The sequence below is a fragment of the Balaenoptera borealis genome (assembly GCF_965194805.1).
Source record: "Balaenoptera borealis genome assembly, chromosome: 3".
Classification (NCBI taxonomy): Eukaryota; Metazoa; Chordata; class Mammalia; order Artiodactyla; family Balaenopteridae; genus Balaenoptera; species Balaenoptera borealis.
In genome coordinates, this window is record NC_138866.1 from 5,339,006 (window position 1) to 5,359,617 (window position 20,612).

The 20,612-nt window shown below is 52.7% G+C and overlaps 1 protein-coding gene across 13 annotated transcripts in view; it reads left to right on the forward strand.

Annotated features, from left to right (window-relative positions):
• Nucleotides 1-260: 260 nt before the first annotated feature.
• The window catches only part of BCL11B (BCL11 transcription factor B), a 93,375-nt gene continuing 73,023 nt past the window's right edge, over nucleotides 261-20,612 (forward strand). For 2 of the 13 annotated variants that reach the window (XM_082386308.1, XM_082386302.1), the window contains exons 1-2: nucleotides 1,832-2,651; nucleotides 15,895-16,263. In XM_082386308.1, coding sequence (XP_082242434.1) covers nucleotides 2,594-2,651; nucleotides 15,895-16,263 — 427 coding nt within the window. In that variant the 5' untranslated portion in view covers nucleotides 1,832-2,593. The other 11 variants (XM_082386309.1, XM_082386303.1, XM_082386307.1 and 8 more) reach the window with 10 other exon arrangements.

Sequence of the window (20,612 nt, forward strand, 5' to 3'; positions counted from 1 at the left end):
GGAGGTCTCTCTGTCCTCGCTAATGGGCGCTGCGCTCTGTTAAGTTGTCGGTGCAGTCGCCCGACCCACGACCTTGGGGGCGAACGCCCCCACCCCCGTATCCTCCCCCGAGGAAAAGGCCCTGAGGGAGGCGGCGCGCCCGGAGGCGTCACGGCCCAGCCTTTCGCTCCGGTGAGGCCGCCAGGGCCCGGCCTGGGGGCGGGGTGGGGTGGGTGCAGCTGGGCTCGCCCGCGAAGCCCAGTCCCGAGCCAGGCCCGGACCCGCCCTCGCCGCCTCCCGGTCCAGACCCGAAAAGCCCTGGGAAGGGTGAGGGGGCCGGCCGCGTGGCGCGCCCAGCCGGGAGGGCAAGTCGCGAAATAGATGAAGTTGGCTGCGGCCTGGGGAGGGACGAGGAGGTTGGAGGTGGGGGGGGTGGAGGTCCACGCGGGCTGTGGCCTGGCCTTGTCCCCGGGCCACGGACAGGCGCCCACAACTCCTCTTGTCCTCGCCGGCTGCAGATCAAACGGCTGACAAGGCAGCTGTGTCCTTCCCAGTCTGACGGGCGATTTCCAGTCCTGCCCTGGGCGGAGGAGCCCTGGGGGAGGGGGGCGTTACTTCCAGGCTGCAGTAATTGTCAGGGGGTGGGAGGGAACTGGGGGACCTGAGGGGGTCACCCACACGAGTGGGTCCAGAGATCCGGCCACACCTACTTCTGGGTCAGCAGGTACGAGAACCTCTCCCACGTGGAGCAGCCCTGCCCCTCACCCCCACACTTCCCACAGATCTCGACGTTGGGGCCGGGGTGTCCGTGTACACCCCAAGGAGTTAATGGGATGAGGCGGAGGGAGCGCACAGATTCGGGTGAACATTCCTTCCGGAATGCGACTTAGGCAAGGTCTCACGTTTCCCCTCCCCCAAATGTGCTCTTCATTCTCTCCTCTTAGCATCTTTTATTTTGTCCGCTTCGCTCTCGCCGAGTTTGGAATATCAGGATTTATATGGAGACACTTTTTGGAAGTTTAACCCCGACCCCTCAATAAAACAAAAGTGAAAACAACCAAGCTACTTTTCGAGGGAGATGAAACAATTGACCATCTGCCCCCAGTCCCCGTGTCGACCCCAACCCTCTTTCACAGCCACCCCCACGCCCCCCCCCCAAAGAGCTTTCGGATGAGTGGGTGGGGACTTGCGTTGATTCAACTTACTTCCACGCACAGCGCACTCCGCCCCTCTTCTCTCGGGGTCCAGCTCCCTGGAGGGGAGGAGGGATGGAGGATTTTCTTTTATTTAAAAATATCCTGCCCAGCGTCCTCCCTCCCCCCCCCCCCCCACCGGGCGTTTTGCGCTGGCAGTGTACGGGGAGGAGAGGAGCGCACTAAAACGCTGCACGTGTGGCCGGCCTGGACTGCGGGTGTGCGCACGGGTGAATGTGTGTGTGAGTGTGTGTGTGTCCGCGCGCGCGCGCGAGTGTGTGTGTGTGAGTGCTTTCTTGTTCTCTTACAGGGTACAATGTTAAAAAGCCACCGCTAGTCGCCCCCACTGCTCCGACTCTCTGGGTCTTTTTGTCTCTAGTGCAGATTAAACGTCACGTCCGCACTTGAACTTGAATTTTATCCCATTGTACAGAGGCAGCCCCAGCCATAGAGAGACCGAGAGCTCCCAGAGAACCCGGACTCCGCCATCTTCACGTTGCAATCTATAGCTCCCAGTCCGCGCCCGCACCGACCCAGGCGCACTGGGCGAGCCGCCCCTCAGCCCAGCTCCCCTCGGGCCCGCGGCGCCAGGGGAGCGCTGGGGAGCGCTCGCGGGGACCCGGCAGCCTCTCCGGCCGGCGCCAGCCTGCCAGGTGAACTGGGAAGGAGCCGCTCCTGGAGTCCCCCCAGAGCCTCGGAAGGGTCAGTCTCCGAGAAAAAAACAGGCAGCCCGCAGAAAACCCAGAAACAACCGAACCGGGGCAGTTTTACATTGCTTTGGGTTTTTGGAGGGGGCGGGGTGAGGGGGTACGAGACAAGTCCCCAAGTTTTCTTTGCTTTTTTTTCTTTTCTTTTTCTTCTATTTTTTATTTGTTTGCATTTTTTTTTTTTTCCTTTTCCCCCTCCTGGTAGAAGTGCGCTTTCCACCTACCAGACCCTGAAAGAAAGTGTCAGGAGCCGGTGCAAAATCCGGTTTAAGTTCAAGAAGACATTTGCAAGTCCAGGAGGCCAAGCAGTTTGAAGAAGTGTAAGCAATTTTTTTTTCCTTGAAAAGAATATATTATTGAAGAAACCAGCCAGTCCGCGGCAAGCAAGAGCAGATTTTTTTTTTTTTGCCTTTCTCCTATTTTAGATCGAGAGGTTTTTCTTTTTCCTTCTCTTTTTCTTTTTTTGCAAACAAAACAAAAAACAGCATAGAAGAAAGCGCAAAATAAAGAAGAAGAAGAGGAGGAAGAGAGGGCAAGAGGGGAAGGAAAAAAAAAAAAAACCAAAACACCAACCCGGGCAGAGGAGGAGGCGCGGCGGCGGCGGCAGCGGCGGCAGCGGCGCGGCGCGGCGGCAGCGGCGGCGGCTCGGACCCCTCCCCCGGCTCCCCCCATCGGTGCAGCTCTCCGGGCGATGCCAGAATAGATGCCGGGGCAATGTCCCGCCGCAAACAGGGCAACCCGCAGCACTTGTCCCAGAGGGAGCTCATCACCCGTAAGTGTCTGCGGCGTGCGCGCGAGGGGCCGGAGGATGGGGCTCCGGGCGCCCGGGGCTGGGGACACCGAGCCAGGCGCAGCCGGGCCGGGCGCCGGGGAGGCCCGCGGGCTCGCAGAGGCAGCGGCGTCGGCCCAGAGCATGGTAGGGGGCGGGGGGCCTTTGGAAAGTTTCTTTGCAGCTCGGAGAGTCCGGGCTCTGCGCAGTCAGACGCGCCTCGGGCTCGGGGGCCTGCGGAGCGGGCTCCGGGCCGGGGAGGGGGCGCGCGGGCTGGAGGAGGTGTGTGTGTGCGCGCGGATCCCGGCTGGACGCTCGCCCCTCCGAGCGGCGTGTGTGGCGGCGGCGGCGCTGGTGGCGGGGTTTGGAGAGGAGGGGGAGGGGGCTGGGGGAGCGGAGGGGGAGGGGGGAGCCGGGAAGTGGGGAAAAGTTGGCTAGCGCGTGGGTCCGCGCTGACGGCGCGGGCGGAGGAGAGCGGGGTGCGCTCGGGCCTGGGGGAGATGCGAGGCGAGGGGCGGCCGCCGGCTCCGAGTCCCCCAGGCGCTGCACCCGGCCGGGAAGGGCGCCGGCCACGCCGGTCCTAGGATTCCGTAGCCGCCTTTCTCTCCCCTCCTCTTGCTATTTGCAAAAGAATCCAGCTGCGTGGCTGTTTGCCGGGCTCCTGCACCCCAACCCCCATTTCCCCACCTCCGTCTGTCTCCTGGGATGATCTTGTCTTCTTTCCCCCACTCCAAAAAAAGGTGGGGGCGTCGGGGGCTGGTGAAAAATCCCCGCCACGGGGGAAAAAAAAAGCGTTGTTAGCTAGGAGTGGGAAGAGAGGGATGTGCTTGTAAAATAGTGGGGGGGGGGGGAGAAAGAAAAAAAGAAAAAAGGAAAGAGATCTATCAATCTCTCGCCCATCTTCCTATCTCGGATCTTTCATCTCCCCTATCTAAATAAACAAGGCAGGTCGCAGTGGAAATCCACCGGCTGAAATCGTGTGGATTTCAAGCAAGTGGCGGGGCGGGCAAAGTCAGGCAGCGGGGCAGAGACGCAGCAGCTTCCAGCGCCCCAGTCGGGTTTGTTTAGCAAAGGGAAGAAGCGTGCGGGAGCGGGCCAGGTACGGGGTTTGCAGGCGAGCTCGCCCGGCTGCCTGCACGCTTGCACCCGGAAGGTCGGCTCGCAGCACTCCCCGCCCGCCGCAGCCCGCGGGGCCGCTGCTCCGCCGCTCGCAAACCTTTCCCCGCGGTCCTTTCTCTCGCGGTGCCTGGGTCGCCTTTGCTTTTTTTTTTTTTTTTTTGAAAACTGCAATAGAAATAAAACGTCCTCTGGGTGCCATCGAAACAGCGGGCAGGTTGTGTTCCTGCAATCCTTGGAGCACCTCGTCAGGCTGGGGCCGGGCTGCCGGCGCGGAGCTGGAGAGGGCTGCGCGCCCAGCCGCCGCCGAGGACTGGCTGCGGGGCGGCCGAGAGCCGAATATTTATGTTATATTTTAAAAAATTTAAATAAATAAATAAATATATAAAGGGGTTCTCCCCTCCCCTGAAAACCCAGCATAGGCGCCATCAGCTTGGAGCATTTGCTGCTGCCATCTCTCCTTTGTTACGGCAGATACATTAGTAAGAATTTGTGGATTTATTATTATTTTGGGGGGAAGGGAATAGATATTAAAGTGGGCTTGCTTTGGGAGAGGGATACCTTTCTGGAGGGAGGCAAGGGGACTTCTATTTTTCATCATTGTAACATCAAAGAAGACTCGCTGGTTGCATTTACAACAAAATGTTTTGCAACCATATTTGAGCCTGGTTTGATCAAGGTCCTCATCGCCAGTTGACATTTCGTCCTTTACCAATCCTTTAGCAATCGCTTATTCTACCCCCCTCCCCCGTTTAGATGGTGGAGTGGCTGTTAGAATGTCTGTACTTGCAGACGCCTAATTTCTCCAGGAGGCAATTTGCCCCACAGAGCCTCTGTATAATTGCAAGGGTTGTTTTTGAGGAGGGGGAAGTTTGGGGAGGGGGGTCCGGGAAGGGGGAGTTGTCTGGGGTGCATTGCCAAGCTGGCAGCAGCGAAGGAGCCAGGAGTGTTTGCAGTTGTGTGTAAAGGGGGAAAGAAGCAGGTAGGTTCGCTTTGCTTTTGCTCTCTCCTCTCTGGTGTTCCTGGGACCTCAGGAGCAAGCCCTGGCCAGGAGGACTGGCGGCAGCTGGGCATGGGGGGCGAGGGGTGCCTAGTGCAACATCCTTCCATCCTTCATTTGTTTCACGGCTGTATCAGTCTTGCTCAGAGCAGTGCTGGGGGAAGCCGGCTGACACTGAAGCAGTGGCAGGGAAGGAGAGGTGGGGAGAAGGAGACCAGGGGCCAAAGGATATCCCACCTGCCTTTCCGGGGCGCACAGAGCCCAGGGCATATGCAGGGGTTTAAGCAGGGAGAGTGGTCCAACCAGTTTTCAGACAAGGCTATTTATTATCCCAAAGCAGCTGGCTTTTCTGTCTGTCCTATGTCACCCGGGAGGTGGGAGTGCAGGCAGGGGAAAGGCAAGAATTGGATGCAGTTTAGGCTGTAGGGCCTGTGCAAGTGTGCCTCTCCACAGTGATGCAGGAGTCGTGGGTCTCGGGTGCTCTGGAGCCCTGGCCAGCAAAATGGGTGCTGTCACAGCCCCGATCCGGGGTCCACATTTTAGATTTTAAATGTGAAAGAAAACAGCCTAAAACGTGGTGCATCTTCAGTTGGGTGGCAGCCCGCCGGCCTCAGGTTCTTTAGAGATGATGCAACTTAGGATAACTGATGGTTTGAGAAACAGAAGAGCACACAAACAGCATCGATCATCTTGCAGGGGGGTTGGCAAGTGGGAGAAGGGCTCCATAATGAGCTGGTTAAATTTACAGACAGGGCCAGTGAGAAGAGGGGTGAGGTAGAAAAGAGAGAGTGGGAGACAGCTGGGGATGAAGACTTAGGCTTCTGGTTTGTTTCAAAATGTTTGACCCAGATGGATATGGCTTTTAAAACTGGAGGACAGACAGAGCTTTTAATAAAAACAAACACAAAACAACACAGTGACAGTAGAAAGGGACAGTGGAAAGGAGAGGATGAGAAGCAGTGACTGACCAGGCAGAGGGAAGGGCCGTGAACCCGCTGGGCCAGGCCGGGTGAGTGGGGAGGCAAATGAACCCCAGGCCATGCAGGAGCTCTGAGGCTTCCCGAAGGAAATAAGAAGGCCAGGGTAGATCACACAGCCCCAGCGAAGGTGATTTTTTTCAACAACCCACCAACAGGTTTCCTTGGAAGATTAGTAATTTTCCGTATGAATTCACGATTTTGCAGAACAACTAGAGACCCAAGATTTGACGCGGAAGTTAGGCTGTGTTAATTCCATGCTTGCCTTTTAAATTAGGTTTTGCTGTGGCTGTGTGTTTTGAAGGCCGCTGTGCTTACAATTATCTTAACTCCCCAGGGTAGAGTATATCTCCAGGTGTCCACATATCTTTCAAAATTGGGCCTCTGATAAATTTCATAAGACCTGGGTCCCTCTTTTTATTTGGTAGTTGGTGGGGGGAGTGAAGTTTGTCTCCCTTCTGCACAGAAGGGAACCCCATATCATTAGAAGTGTGATACAAGTCAGCTGCTCTGATTCTAAGGGAGAGTAGAAATGTGTTCATCCAAGGTGTTATGCCAGGTGGATTTTATTCATTTGTAATTCACACCTGAGAGAAAATAGCCATGAGCATATTTTAACAACCCATAATATTTTTAAAGGGTAGTCTTTCCCTCCCTGAAAATTATGTACGGGGGCATATTTCCTTTTTTTTTGAGGGTGGGAGGTGGCTCTCTGTGCTTTGGCCTTGGCGATTTTTGTCTGGCCTTCAGAATATTTCGTAACAGAAAAAAAGAGTCATTTCTCAAGTGCTGGAGTGAATGCAGTTGCTTTGGTGAAGGTGGCCTTAGGAACATGGAGGGAGGCTGAGTCAGATGGCGGGGTGTGATGCTTTGCTGGCCACTGTGCAGGGCTAGATGGGTCTTATTGACCAAAGGGAAGGCCGATTTTGGGTGCACTGGACAGTAATTAGCATCTGTCTCAGGTGAGATGGAAGCACGCAAAGCAATCGATCAGTTTCCCACTGTAGAGGGCACCGGTTTCTAGCGCCTTATCAGAATCGAGCTCTTGGCACTGTCTTTGGGCTTAGAACACGGCTTGCACCCGCCTTCTCTTTTTCCTTTTCATCTCCTTTCTCCGATCGCTTTGCATTCTCTGTTGCTTGTTGTGATAAAATACTTTCCAAAATAAACTTTCAGTTGAATTGGCTTTTAGTTGATGGCAAGGCTGCGACGCCCAGCGGCGTCTGGCGCTTCTTGGCAGCTAGGGGGAGCTCGGTGCCCGTGTCATGCGTGGAGCCGTCGCTGCGAGGGGCCGGGACCCGGCTTCCATCAGCCGCGAAAGCAGTTTACGTTGCTGCAAAATGTCCTAAGTGTGAAGTTGTAATATTGATTTTCCTGCAGAGAGTCGAGCAGGACAAAATGAGAATATAAGTTTGAGAAATCTATTTTCAAGCCATCGGCATTGATTTACAAGCCCTCACTAGGCAGATGGGGGCAATTTTCTTTTCTTTTTAATTTTTTTTTTTAAAAAACCAGTTACAATTGTTAGCTTTGAACGGGCGTGTTTCCTCCGGTTAGTCTGTGGTCTTGACTTTCTGAATTGCATTAGGTCGTTGAGGCATGCCTGATGGGGTGAGGGGGTCTGGGAAGAGTGAACCTCGTTTTGTCCGTTCCTGTGTTGCATGTCACAGACCTGGGGATCTGCCACTGCTCTGGGGAGTCATGCGTCTAAAACAGCTTGATGAGTGGAAATCCTTTCAGCTCAGATTTTATAACACTTGGATTCTCAATTCCATTTATTAGGTAATGTTCCCACTGTACTAAAGGAAATAGCACCATTCCCCAAAGAGATAAAATGCCAACTCAAATAATGTGTAAAACTTTGTTTGGAAGCAGTATGTGCTTGCTAGACCCAGCGTTGCTAATACCTTTCACCCCAAACGGTGCCCTTAATGGATGGCTTTTAATGAGATGATTTCTCCCCTAACCGTGTAATTTCGTGCTGGGGAATATGTGTGCTTTTGATCACGGAATTTGTGGATCTATAATGTCTTCTTCTCCAAGTTCAAGAAATTTGCAGGCAGCACAGTTAACCCAGAGTCTTCTGCTTGAGTTCAGTATATGGGCAGAAGAGGTTACGTGGCGACAGGAAAGGAGTGCTTTATTCTAACCTGAAAGAGAAATAAATTAGGTCAGACAAAAGCCTAGCGCTGTCATCAGCCAGAGCAAGAGCCTTCACTCTCCAGTACAGAGGGCCAGCAATTTATCTGATGATTTCTCTACTTCATTTAATGTTTGAATCGAGCCTGCTGTAAGCATGTTGTGGCAGCGAGCTCATTTGACAACTCAGAGATGAGGCTTCACTGTCACCTCGAAGACTTGGGCTGGGGCAGTTGCCTCTGGTCTGCAGAAAACCGTTCAAAAAATTCATTTCAGAAATCCCCAATCCTTTGCCTTGGAACTTGGGGGAGTTTCACAAGCTGTAACTAAACATAGACTACAGATACCGCAATGTGTGAAGAGAAATATTATATGGGGGAGGGTAAAGATGGGGTCCTTGACCTTTGGGGACTATCTCCTGCATCTCCTATGGCTTAAGGAAGGACCTTCTGGCTGTCCAGTTAGGTCCTACCTTTAGCTGAAACTCTCCAGGGACTTTGGACTAAGTTTAATGCTGTTGTCACATCTGGGAGGAGAGGGGAAAGTAAATGCTCCTTGGGAATCATGCCCACTGTCAAGTTGTTGATGCCGGCCAAGCTTCTGCAGGTGGTGTTAGCTGTGGGCCCACTGGTGTATTTTTTTCATGAGGAGAGGGCACATCAGAAGACCAGGGATGAATGTCTGTGTCACCCGGCTGCTCTGAGCGTGGCTTTGTCACTTCCCAGCTCTCTTTATTTACTCACACGATTGGGCCTGGGGGCCTGTGTGTCCTGTTCCCCACCCCCTGCTCCCAATCCCACAAATCTTCCTTCCTTCCCAGAGAGCCAAACCTCAGTGAGATCTACCCGAGCTGTCGTCCCCTCCCCAAGAAAAGCCGTTTGTTGACTGCCTCCCTGGAGCAGTAGTTTTCCCCAGGCGTGTATAAAAAGTGCCGAGAGCAGGCTATTTGGAGACACATGAAAGCAGAGGGACGCACTTCGTGTGTCTTCTGCACGAGCCTGCGAGCGGGGTGAGGGGAACGGCATCGTTTTTACTGGCAAAAGTGACACCAGATCGCGCTTTGATTAATGGTGCTACATTCACGGCGACTCTCGTCCGGCATTTTGACATATGCAAGTCTTTTGTGTAGTTGCTGAAATTCAAGAAATTCATTCTTTATTTCTTTTTCCGAGGCAGCTGATAATCTGCTTGGGTGTTGAATCAGCCAGCCTGAGCTCTGGTACTATAATGAAATCCCAGACCACACAAAATTAGGTAACTTCAAAGTAAAAAAAAAAAAAAAAATCCTCTGTTTTACACAACTTTTTTATGACCCCCTTCAACTGAACTGCTGAAATGCAAATACACTTGAGAATGTTCTAACAACTTCTGCGCTAAAACAACACACAAAAATGACTCAAGAAAGGTGAATGCCAATGCTACTGTGATGAACGTGTACCTCAGAAATGGATGCCCTGCTAAGAATTAAAGAAGGGTTTGGAGGATCATGTTTAAATTTCTACCTTGGAAACGAGATGCTGAAAGCAGCTTCCACTCTTGCTATTTTGCTGTCAGCCTCAGAGAATCTCCTCCAGTTAAGGGCTTGTAGTTCAGCATCCTGTATGGAAGGTCCTTCTTTTCTTCTGTTTAGCACCTTTGAAAAAGCACAGCGTTAAATAAAACAAATCTCTTCGTTGGGCCCCCAAGAATGCTTTTATATCGCATCGTTATGAGCTCTGTTGTGTCTCTGAAGATTTAAGGCGTTTGCAATGTTATGGAATCTTCTGAATGTGTTTAGAAGTATTTCTGTACCTTTCCTTTTTTTTTTTTTTTCTTTAAAGAACTATTTTATTTCTTAAAACATAGGTCACTCCATTCTTTGGTATCATGGACTTGACTTTTTTCTTAGTAACCTTTTAGTAGTGGACGGGCTCTGTGAATACACCTGAACGCTGCTTTCCTTAATGGGCTCTTTTTCCTGCTTTTGACTGTGTGAGACCCGGCCTCTGGAGCTCAGTTTTGGGGGATCTGGAGAGGTGGATGCAGTGGGGGAGGGGGGAGAGGTTGGACTGAGCCCACGGAGGCAAGTTAGGGTGTGTTTCAGCGAGCTGATTTTAACATGCTCAAGTATTCTGAAACCAGGCAGGGGGCATGGAGGACAATGTGTGTATGTATATGGGGGTGCTCCTTACACCCTCAGAACCGCCCACCTGGAGTCTACTTCCTGCACCCCAAACCTCTCCTGGGATCAGGAATCCCCGCCTTCCTGAAATGCAGGCCGAGCCCCGGCCTTCCCCATGATGGGCCCAGTCAGCCAGACCCTGGGTCATTTTCACGGGAAGGGAAATCCATGTTACAGATAAAGTTGTGCCCTGGCATCCTCCTCTCTGCCCAGATGTCAGAAATCTTGAACATTTCATTCTGAGGCATGTGCTGTGTCTGGCATGGAGCAGACGGGGCCTTGTGGGGTGGTGGCCGGCCCTGGTGTGTGCCCGTCCCTGCAGCTGATTTGAGGGCGCTGGGGAGGCGGCCTTTGAGGGTTTCAAGGAGGCTCGGGGTCTGGGTGACACCTGGAACAGGCTGGAGTCCTCAGCCCTTCTCCCTGGAGGGCAGGTGGTCCGGGAAGAGAGAGCTCATCTCTCGGTGGAACCTGTCTCCGACCAGCCTGGGTGCACCCTCCCCGGGTCCTTGCTTGGAGGCAGGAGTTTGGTGGGCAGATGGGGGGCAGGGACCCGGCTGCGTCCTGACCCTCCGTGGCCCCTCGAGGAACGTCCTCGGAACACGTGCCTGGCTCGGCTGAGGCTCCCCGCTTATCTGCGACTCCTCTGCCCCCGCTTATCTGCGACTCCTCTGCCGGGCACTGCGCGATTCCCTCTGTGCGGAGAACTTCATAAATGTCTTATCGAGCCTTTAAGCGTCATCTAGTCATAGATTATTTTCTCCACCAAGAATTGATTCCTTCTCTCTCCCATCCACCCCTCCCCCCGCCACACACGGTTGTTATTTTCTCTTGGAGCCAATAAATTAAACATTGATGGAAGCTCAGAAAGTGTCGCGCTCCGTCGAGTGCGCATTTTAGTAGCGTTTAGGTGTCGCCTGGGGTCTCGGCCCCTCCCTGAATGTTCGCGGGGAGGAGAGTGAAAAGATCCTTTTGCAGATTACTGGTGAGCACGGGCTGGCTGGCAAAGGCTCCGTCTTCGTAGGAAGCAGGTGTAACGTCTCCAGTCGGAGGCAGGGCTCCGGCGGGCGGATGGATGCTCAACATTTCTTGTAAACACTCGTGCAAATAGGATGGCGGCTGTGACGTTGGTGGCACAAGATTTTGAGAGCCTGGCACCCCTCCTCCCCACATCCTTCCCCTATCCACCCCCCCCCCCCCATCACTGAATCGATAATTCTATGTAGGCTTCTCCTGGTCTGTGGCTTAGCCATTAAGGATAGCGATTTGGATTTGAATCAGTGCAGGGGTAAGGGGACACGGGCCTGTGCGCTCTGTGTGCAGCAGGGCACACACGCTGTGCTCTGGGGACAGCAGGAGGCCGGCCCCTTGGCTGGAATTCCCCGAAGGGCAGGTGCAGGGGCAGTTGTTAGAGGAGACCCAGGGTGGGCGGGGCCCTTGGAGCCCAGCGTGTGTGTAGGGCAGTCCCTGACCAGGTAAGGCCCGCTAAGCCTTTGCAGCTGCCTGGGGGCCTGTGGGCTGCTTGGCCGGGCGGGTGTTAATGATGTCTTTCCATCTGTCCTCTGCCCAAATTCCTTCCCAGCCAAGCATGGGGGAGCGAGTCTTAGGACCAAGTGCTTCCCCATCCACTTAACAACAACGTCCATTATTATCTGGGAACCCTGATTTCATTGCTTCTGAATGCATTTATCAGCTGGGAGGAGGCCTCGCCTTGTGAATTAAATGTGGTTTTGTTGTAAAGGAAAATTACAACAAATGTGTAAGTGTGTGTGTGTACATACACGTTTGTCCATGTGCTTTCGGACGTCACATTTCAGAACCCACCCCAATCTGATACCTGACGTTTAAACGGGTTGTCTGCTGCATTCATTCATTTTTCCTCCTAATGAGTCAAACATTTTAGCGATCCCTCTACTTTATTCAGCTCGTACTAGTGAGGGCAGCAGTGTTTTCCAGGGCTGCCTGACACTCGGGGAGCTTTGCATGAAAGCAGAAATCCTCTCAGGGGAAAAGACCTCATCTTTGCCTTCTTTTTTTGAAGAAGTTTGCCGGACAGGGCAGCCTGAGGGGCTGGTTTTGTAGGGTCTGGGAATTTGAAAGGCTGATTCGTTTGTATGTGGCTTTTCACTTTCCTGGTGCTTTCTCGTCTCAGGGTGCCTGTCCCAGCAGAGGCCTGGTTCTCTGAGGCTGTGTGGGCTCCATCCAGGTGCCCACAGGTCAGAGGAAGGAAGGTTCTGGGGTGGGGGCCAGGCCCGTCTCACTTTGCCCTCCTCTGAGCTTGGGCAAGTGGTTCTTTCTCCTTTTATTTCTTCTGTGAGGGACAGGGTTCTAAGAAGGGACACACGCACAGACACACACACGCACACACATGCACCCCACACGCCCAGCTCGGTATCCGCCTGCCAGCGGAAGTGAAACCACAGCCCGTCTTTGGGGGTGTCTCCGAAGGCCTTGAACATGAGATTCAGCAAGCTGTCTTGGTCCACCTGCTCTGGCCTAGAAATTTGACAGTTTTGGGGTTCGGAGTGACGTCGCTGCCTTCCTGGGAAGTGCCTCCTGCAGAGTCAAAGCCCAGAGCTCCACGTGCCAGGGGCTGGGCAGAGGGAACCCCATTCTTGGAGTTGGGTGAAAACCCCTGTCATCCTAAGGAGTTTTACTTTCAGCACTGCAAGTTGGGGGGGGGAAGGGTATTTTTTTGTGTTTCTTTTTCTCCTGCACGCCCTTGGAGGAGGCAGTGAGCTGGACCCGGGGTCTGGAGACCCGAGTTCAGAGCCGTCTGTGGGATGGGACGCCAGCAGCGCCTGGCTGCTCAGGCTGGTTGGCTGGAGGGAGAAATTAGACCTGCAGCCCAGTGAACGGCTTCGGATATTTTCAAACTCAATTACTGGGGCTCACAAGGGCTTGCTGCATGAGGAAAGTGAAAAGGCAGAGGCCGCCAAATAAAGGAAAGAATACCAGATGTTACCAAAACAACAAAACCAAAAAAAAAGGAGAAAAAGGAAAAAGTACTGGTACAGAGTCCTTAGCAAAAGATGGAGGGGTGAGGGAGGGATACTTATGAACAGGTGACCTTTGCTTATTTTAAAATTAGTCTGTGTTTCTTTTAAAGGAGAAAAGAAATTTGAAATTATGTAGCTTAAAACCTCCCAACAGAGAGGAGATATTCATGCTTCTTCCCAAAACTCCCACCGGGAGTACGGATGGACGGACTCGGCTGAAAAAGTTAATGAAAAGCAAAACCAAGCAAAACCAAAACAAGGAAACCAAAGATGAAATTAGACGGCAGAAAACACCTCCCCGTCCTCAGAAAGGATGATCAAGCTGGGATTTGGATGGATGAGCTCTGGTCTTTGTTTATTTTTTATCAGATGCCCTTATGGATGCAGCCGGCTGCCAGACCCGCTCAGGAGGGCCCGGGTACCTCCGCAGAACTCACCCCTGTTTCATTTGAATTCTCAATTTCATTTTGTCCTTTTTTTTTTTTTTTTTTTTGCATTTTAGCGCATTTCCTTTGTGCCTCTCTCTCTCTCTCTCTTTTTAACAAAACAATATTTTGACATCCTCCCCCCCATTTATTAGAGTTCCTTCTCTAGAAATGGCCTACAATACATCCTTATATTTCTAAAGAACTGTTTTCACAGCCCTCTCCTTTGGCTCTGAAATTATGTATATGTAATTGGTAATTAAAGGTGCGAGCTTTTCAATATAAACAGTATTGCTCAATGTTAGATCATTAAAGGGAAAAGAGGCACCGAATAATTACCTTTTACATTCTGGCAAACCGTTCACAGGAACCTGGAACCCAGCCCCCCCTGGAACCACTGTTCGGCGTGAGGGTTGTGATTACATTTTAACCATAGCAAAGCGTCTTTTCATAAAATAAATTGGTAAATTAATTATGTAGCATTGTCTTCCAACTCTTTTTAAAATAAACTCCGATTTCTTTTTGAAGTGTAATTAATGGTTTCTGGGGCTGCCTTTGTGCACACTGTTTCTCTTACCTTATAGGTTCTTTTTGTTAGAGGTATGCAGACGAGAGATTTCGGATTTCCTCATCTGCGGGGTGTTTTTGTGCGGTCACATTTCCAGTGCGTTTCTACGTGTAATTCATCGAGGGTTCTGTCTGCTTTTCTATAAGCACAGGCGGGATCTCACATTGTCACTTCCCTTCTCAGCAATACCTGTGCACTGACCCGTGCATGCCTAGTTCATACATGTTACATGTGCCGTCTATTCGGTCTTACACATGGACTCTCACAGGCCCTGAAGAAGCTTGTGTTCAGAAAATACAGAACAGTGATTTATATGTAGGATGGAAGATGCCACAGAATTTTTTCCTTAAATTATCTGTTCTTTGGCTCTGGCCCGTCAATAACTTCACTGCCACGGAATGTGTTTTCCCCCATTCCATTTCTTCCCTCTGTTCTTCTGTGGTTTTCATTATCCTTTCCTAAATACCATACAACTTAAAATGTACCTGCCTCCTCGGGTTTCAGACCTCTGGCTGCCCTCTTGCTTCTCTGAAGACCCTGCCGCTTGTGCTATCTACATGACGACTGACATTTGCTCTCGAAAAATTCCACCCCGAATTTGCTCAGACCCCGAGGAAGGATGCAACCTCACCGTCCGCTTCCCTTATTTATGACACTTTCGGCTGCCGTGTCTCCCAGTTTTCCCTGAGGGGGTTGCTGCTTTTTGAGGCATTTATTAGCTTCAAAATATTTGGGTCCCGTGCCCCCTACAAAAAAGAATGAAAGGAGATATATCGGCTGCTAAAGAAATATGAAAATGTACAGCCCGTTGAAAGTGTGGTTTGTCATCTGCCAAGAAATGCTTTTGTAGTCTGAAGAATTATTTTTTTTTTCTTTTCTTTTTTCTGGGAGTGACAATAAAACCAACAAACAAAAAAGGACAGTGGGGAGTTGGTGAGTGTCGGGAAATCTACAAAGCGATGGAAGGCTGACCAGGAGCAGAGAGTTTGGCAGGAAAGCCGGCTCCCTCTTTCAGCCAGCCAACTCGCAGCGTCTCTTCCCTGCATTTTTTTTTTTTTTTCTTTCAATATTTCTTTTTGAACCAACGCTCACTTGTTGCTTTCTGAGCCCGTGGGTTCCTTTCTCTCGTAAGGACTGGCCCTGGGACGCCCGTCTGGGTTTCTGTTTTCTTGTCTGGTGTGCAGCCAGGTCTCAGGTAGAGGAATGCAAGCAGGACTCTTATGAATGGGGAGGACGTGAATGAAAGGTGGGAGGGAAGGGAGGGGGCAGCTTGAGCCTAAGCAGGGAGAGACAGCTCTGGCTCACGGTTCTCAGCCTTGGCCGCCCATCGGAATCACCTGGGAATCTTACAAAATAAAAAAACAACAACATAGCCTGATGTTTGGCTCTCAGTGTAATTGGTCTGGGGTGCAGCCTGGGTGTCGGGGGTTTTCAAAGCTCCCAGGTGATTCTTAGATGTTGCAAAGCTTGAGAGACGCCTCTCTAGACGGCCCAGTCTCTGGTGAAACCAAGATGTGTGTGGATGTGCGGGTGGTCATGTGTGTGTCCCTATGCTGAGTTGGGGGTGGGGGGGAAACTGGCAGGAAATAAACTAGAAAGCAGTAAGATCAGTACCACTTAAGCAACAACCTCTGGGAGCTGCAGCGCTGCTCCCGGAGCCTCAGTTTGCCCATCTGTTGCACGCAGGATGGTGAACCCCCTGCCTCCGGGAGTTGTGGGGAGGACGTGGTGACGTCTAGAATCCTGCAGCAGAGGGGCCTGCCTCTTGGTGGGGAAGGGTTGGAATGAGCGATGGGTGCCTGTGATTGCCTAAGCCCATCTTGTCTTCTCTGCCCCCCCCCTCCCTTCTCCTTTCTCTCTCCAGCAGAGCCTGAGCATGTGGAGGCCACCATCCTCGAGGAAGATGAGGGTCTGGAGATAGAGGAGCCCAGCAGCCTGGGGCTGATGGTGGGTGGCCCCGACCCTGACCTGCTCACCTGTGGACAGTGTCAGATGAACTTCCCCCTGGGGGACATCCTGGTTTTTATAGAGCACAAGAAGAAGCAGTGTGGCGGCAGCCTGGGTGGCTGCTATGACAAAGGCCTGGACAAGGGCAGCCCGCCGCCCTCCTCACGCTCTGAGCTCAGGAAAGTGTCCGAGCCGGTGGAGATCGGGATCCAGGTCACGCCCGACGAAGATGACCACCTGCTCTCACCCACGAAAGGCATCTGCCCCAAGCAGGAGAACATTGCAGGTATGGAACGTTGCACTTGTCTGGCCGCTGCCGAAGCCACCTCTCGGGTCCCAGGCCTGCCCTCGCCCCTCACTCTGCGGGAGACTCGCCCCCTGTCTGAGGGTGCTGGTGCTGGGAGGGCCCGGGGGCTACCAGGATGGGGCCACAGATGGGCTCGCCCTTGCCGAGGGGCCACCGTCCAGTGACCCTCAGGAGGAGACGGGCCTGGAGCTCGGAGAGGCCCAGTGGGCTGATGATGGTTGCTTTGCTTTTGGCAACAGGCTCCATTGTGGGGCCTGATCTGTAGGTGGCCAGGAGGACAAGACGGAAGGCTAGCTGGCCCTCCCTTTGCAGGCGTTCTTGGCTTAGTCTCTGGTTTTGGAACCAGATAGTCTTGGGTGGAATTCGTTCTTCACAACTTGGACAAGTCAGTTTCCCCATCTGTGCAGTGGAGCGAATGAGACCCATCTGGTCGGGGTGGTCGTGAGGCTTAATGAGATGTTACATGTGGGCAGGGCCCTCATTTCTCCTCTGCTCTCTGGCCTCAGTTTCCCATCTGTCAAAAGAGGCCCCTTCTGATGTTGCCTGATCCTAGGTGTAGGTCTGGAGAGGGGCCTGTGAGAAGTTGCTGGAGCATGTGCCCCTTGGGGGAGGTTGGCCGTACCTTCTGGCACGCCCACTTGGCCGGTCACCTGGACAGCTGGCTTTTAGCACCTGAAGAACAGGTGTAGAGGCTTGCGTCCTCTGGCAGGTCTGCTTACCACAGGGAGTTTGCATCAAGTCCTCTCCAGGTCAAGGTCACGGCGCACCAGAGCCTCTTCCAGGGAGCCCGTGCTCCGTGCAGCCCAGAGTGTTTGCTTCCGGTTCGTACTTCTGAGCTCAGGGCCCTGGTTGGCCTGTGTTTCCTAGAAACAGCAGTCTGTCCTGCAGCAAGACGCTATCAGAGTTCGTGCAGGTGAGGGTTTCGACCCTGCCGATAGACTTTGGACTACCTTCAGGGTCAGAGCCTCAGTTTCTCCACGTGTCACCAGGAGGGACAATCCTGGCAGGCCTGGTGTGCGGGTTAAAGGAGCAGAGCCTCCACAAATGCTTTGCTAGTGGAACTTTTCTCCTGGGGGTCCCTTCTGGTGTGGCAGTGCACAAGCAGGTGCCTGGCTGGGAAGTTTGTGTATCCATCTCCACCGTGTCTTGGTCCAAAACGGACTGGACGGACTGAGGCTTTGGGTGGTCCTTGCGGGGTGAGCCTGATGGAAGTGGGACACTCTGCTCCCACGGGTGAGACGGATGGGCATGCCCAGGAACCCCCCATCACCCAGCAGGCAGTCAGGGTGACGCAGCAAGCCCAGCTGCTCTGTGGCAGCCATCTGGCAGCTCTGTGACCTTGGGCCTCCCTTTGCCCATCTGTACAGTGGGATTAATGAACTCTCTCTCCTGTGAAGAGACTGCGGTGGTGTGCAGATTCCTGCAGGCACCGGCTGGGCCCTGGGGAGACCCCGTCTAACCAGACTGGCCTGTGTGGCTGGCCTTCTTGTGGGTGTCCTAGCACGAAGTCTCCCACACTCTTAAGTTGCCAAGGGCATTGAGAAAAGTGTCTGACATGTTCAGGCCAAAGTCCTGTAAACCCTGGTTTCTCAGAGCACCGTGTAGATCTGAGTGATCCTTCCTTCCTTAGGGCCGGAGCCATGATCCACAAAGGTGTTGGGCCCCTTTTGTCTGTGTTTCTTTTCTTTGTCTGACGCTAGAGGGATAGTTTTCACCAGTGGTATAAACACCTGGCATCAGTGCACACAGACCTTTCAGGGTGGCTTCTGCCGATGAGACGGTCCCCTATTCATGTTTCAATGGAAGGGCTTTCTTCCTGCTTTCGCCAGAACCCATCCGAATCCTTATTTCACATTGAAGGTATTTTCCAATGAGAGGCTGCAGATCCTTGTGGGTAGGTTTGTTTAAGAAAGTGGCTAAATATGATTTCATAAAAGGCAAAGTTAATCTCTGAGGCAGCTTTGTCCTCACCCCACTGTCTCCCCTGTCCCCCGCCATCCCCCCCTTTTTTGGGTTGTAATACTGCAGTGGCCTACAGTATTTTTCTTCTGTGTGTGACGAAAGATATTCTTGGCCCTTTCTGTTCAGCAACAGGACGAATGGATTTCTTCATTCTTGAAGAAATATGTAAAATAATCCCTTAGAAGTCTAAAGAGATATGTTTGTTCAAAGCATTTAAAATGTTATTTTAATCGAAAGCACAAGACAGTCTCCATGCTGTGTCAGCTGAAGACGACCATTCCATTTTAACAGCCCGTCATGCTCTTTCCTTCCCAGTTTCCCTTTTTGCTTTTTCCCCTCCCTACTTTGGCACCAACTTTTCTTTTCTTTTTTTTAATAAAAAGGAAAGATTAAAGAACAAAACTGCAGTAGCTCAAATGTATAGTCATTTAATATGGTGGGAGTATTAATTATTTTAACTTAATTGAATTCTGAGGACTGCAGTAGTTGCATTTTTGTAGACAAGCCCTGTTTATTATTTCTCTGTGTAGATTAACAGTAAAGGAAACACAGATAACTTTCAGTTATTTATTGTAAAATAAATGTGTCAATTCATGTGTAAAGCAAGCTGCTCAAAGATAATTGAGTCTTTATATTTTAAGAGGGGGACTAGGAATCACAGGCGCTTCTCCACCCGGGCTTCCGGAAATCCACACAGCTGCTGCCCCAGCCGCGGGCACCGCTGGCCTCGCCCAGGCCTCTCCTGTGCCTGCTCCCTGGCCGTGGCAGGGGGATGCTCTGGCCAGTCCGTGCTCCGCTGTTGTCCCCAGAGCTGGCCCCGGTCGGTAGCTGGTCGGGGCGGGGAGTGCTGATCCTTGGGACGCCGCCTCTGGCTTGGCTGTCTGAGGCGAGGTGCCCAGGTGGTCGTGAGGGTCCCGCTTTTCCTGGAGCCCACAGTCTGAGTGTGGTCCAGACGGGCCGGTCCCAACTCTCCTCCTGCCATGTGCTTCTAGAGGCAGGGCTCCAGAGGTGGATGGACAGGCCTGGCCTGTAAATATGTGGGATCCCTTCCACCGTTAAGGGCATCCCCAGGGCGAGAACTGTGTTGGGATTCTGTAGGTCATTACACCAGGGTTGGACCCTTTCTTTGAGATGGTATTCTGGAGACGGGTATAAAAGAAATAGTTAACTCTTCCTTCTTTATTTATTTTTGAATGATAGAGAAGTAGGAGAGTAGAAGGAGGACGTTTCTGAAGCCTTGTCTCCTGGAGGATATTCATTCATTCATTCATTCATTCATTCAACCAACAACTGAGCACCTACTGCCGTTCCCCCGCCCCGGCCATCCCCACCTGAGAGAACATCCAGGGGGTGGGAGCACGTGGGAGGATGGCCATCTGGGCCGCTGCTCTGTCCTACTTGGGGGACACGGCCTGGGAACAACCCTGCCCTTGATGTGTGCGGTCGAGGTCCGGGGCGCTGCTCCTTGACCATGAGCTGTGGGTGGAGGAGGTCCCTGGAGCTTGTGTCCAAGGCGCATCTGCAGACAGAGGGCTGGCACTGGTCAGAGGTAAGGCCTTTGGCTGGAGATCTGACTCAGGGGCAGGCATCTGATACATGTCTGCCTGTATAGGAGTGCTTTACGTTTCTCAAGATCCCTTCATGCTGCATTCTCCCTGCCTCTGTGGAGGGTTCTGATGGAGCTGGGGGACCCATCCATCAAGGGGAGCACGAGTAGTAAAGCCTGGGAGGGGAGATGAGTGGGGTGTAGGCTTTGCAAAGTGCATGAGTCTCTGAGCTGTTATCTGGGATGGGCATCCTGAGAAGGGGTGAGGAGAAGGGGGGAATAGGGGTGTCTGGGTTTGCGGCCTACACTGGAGAGCCCAAGTCTGCGCCCCACCCTGCTGCTTGCCGGCCCCTTGCATTGTGACTTGACCTTCTGAGCTGCAGCTTCCTCGTCTGGGAACCTACCTAACAATACTCATGACGTTTAAATGACATGTGCCTGGTGCACGGTGCACGTACTACAAATATGAGCACCCTCCGCCTTCCCTTACGGATGCTCTGCTCTCTCCCTGGCTCCGTCATCTCCTGGTGTCAGTGACTGTAGGTCTCCTTGGGATCGGGGAGAAATTTCCATGGGGTTCTGAGGATGCCATCGTCAGAAACAACCTCAGGACAACCCTCACATGTCCCGTCCGGTGTGTCACCCCTCCTTCCCCTGTCTTCAGTCACATTACTGTCATATGGTGACAGCTCTGAGGGCAGGTCGCCCTGGGGGTGGGGTCCGGGGGGTTGACGGAGCACAGGCTCTGCTGCCAGTCGGCCAGGGTGGGATTTACGCACCCACCCAGGCAAGTCGCTTTACTTTTCTGGGCCTCAGTTTC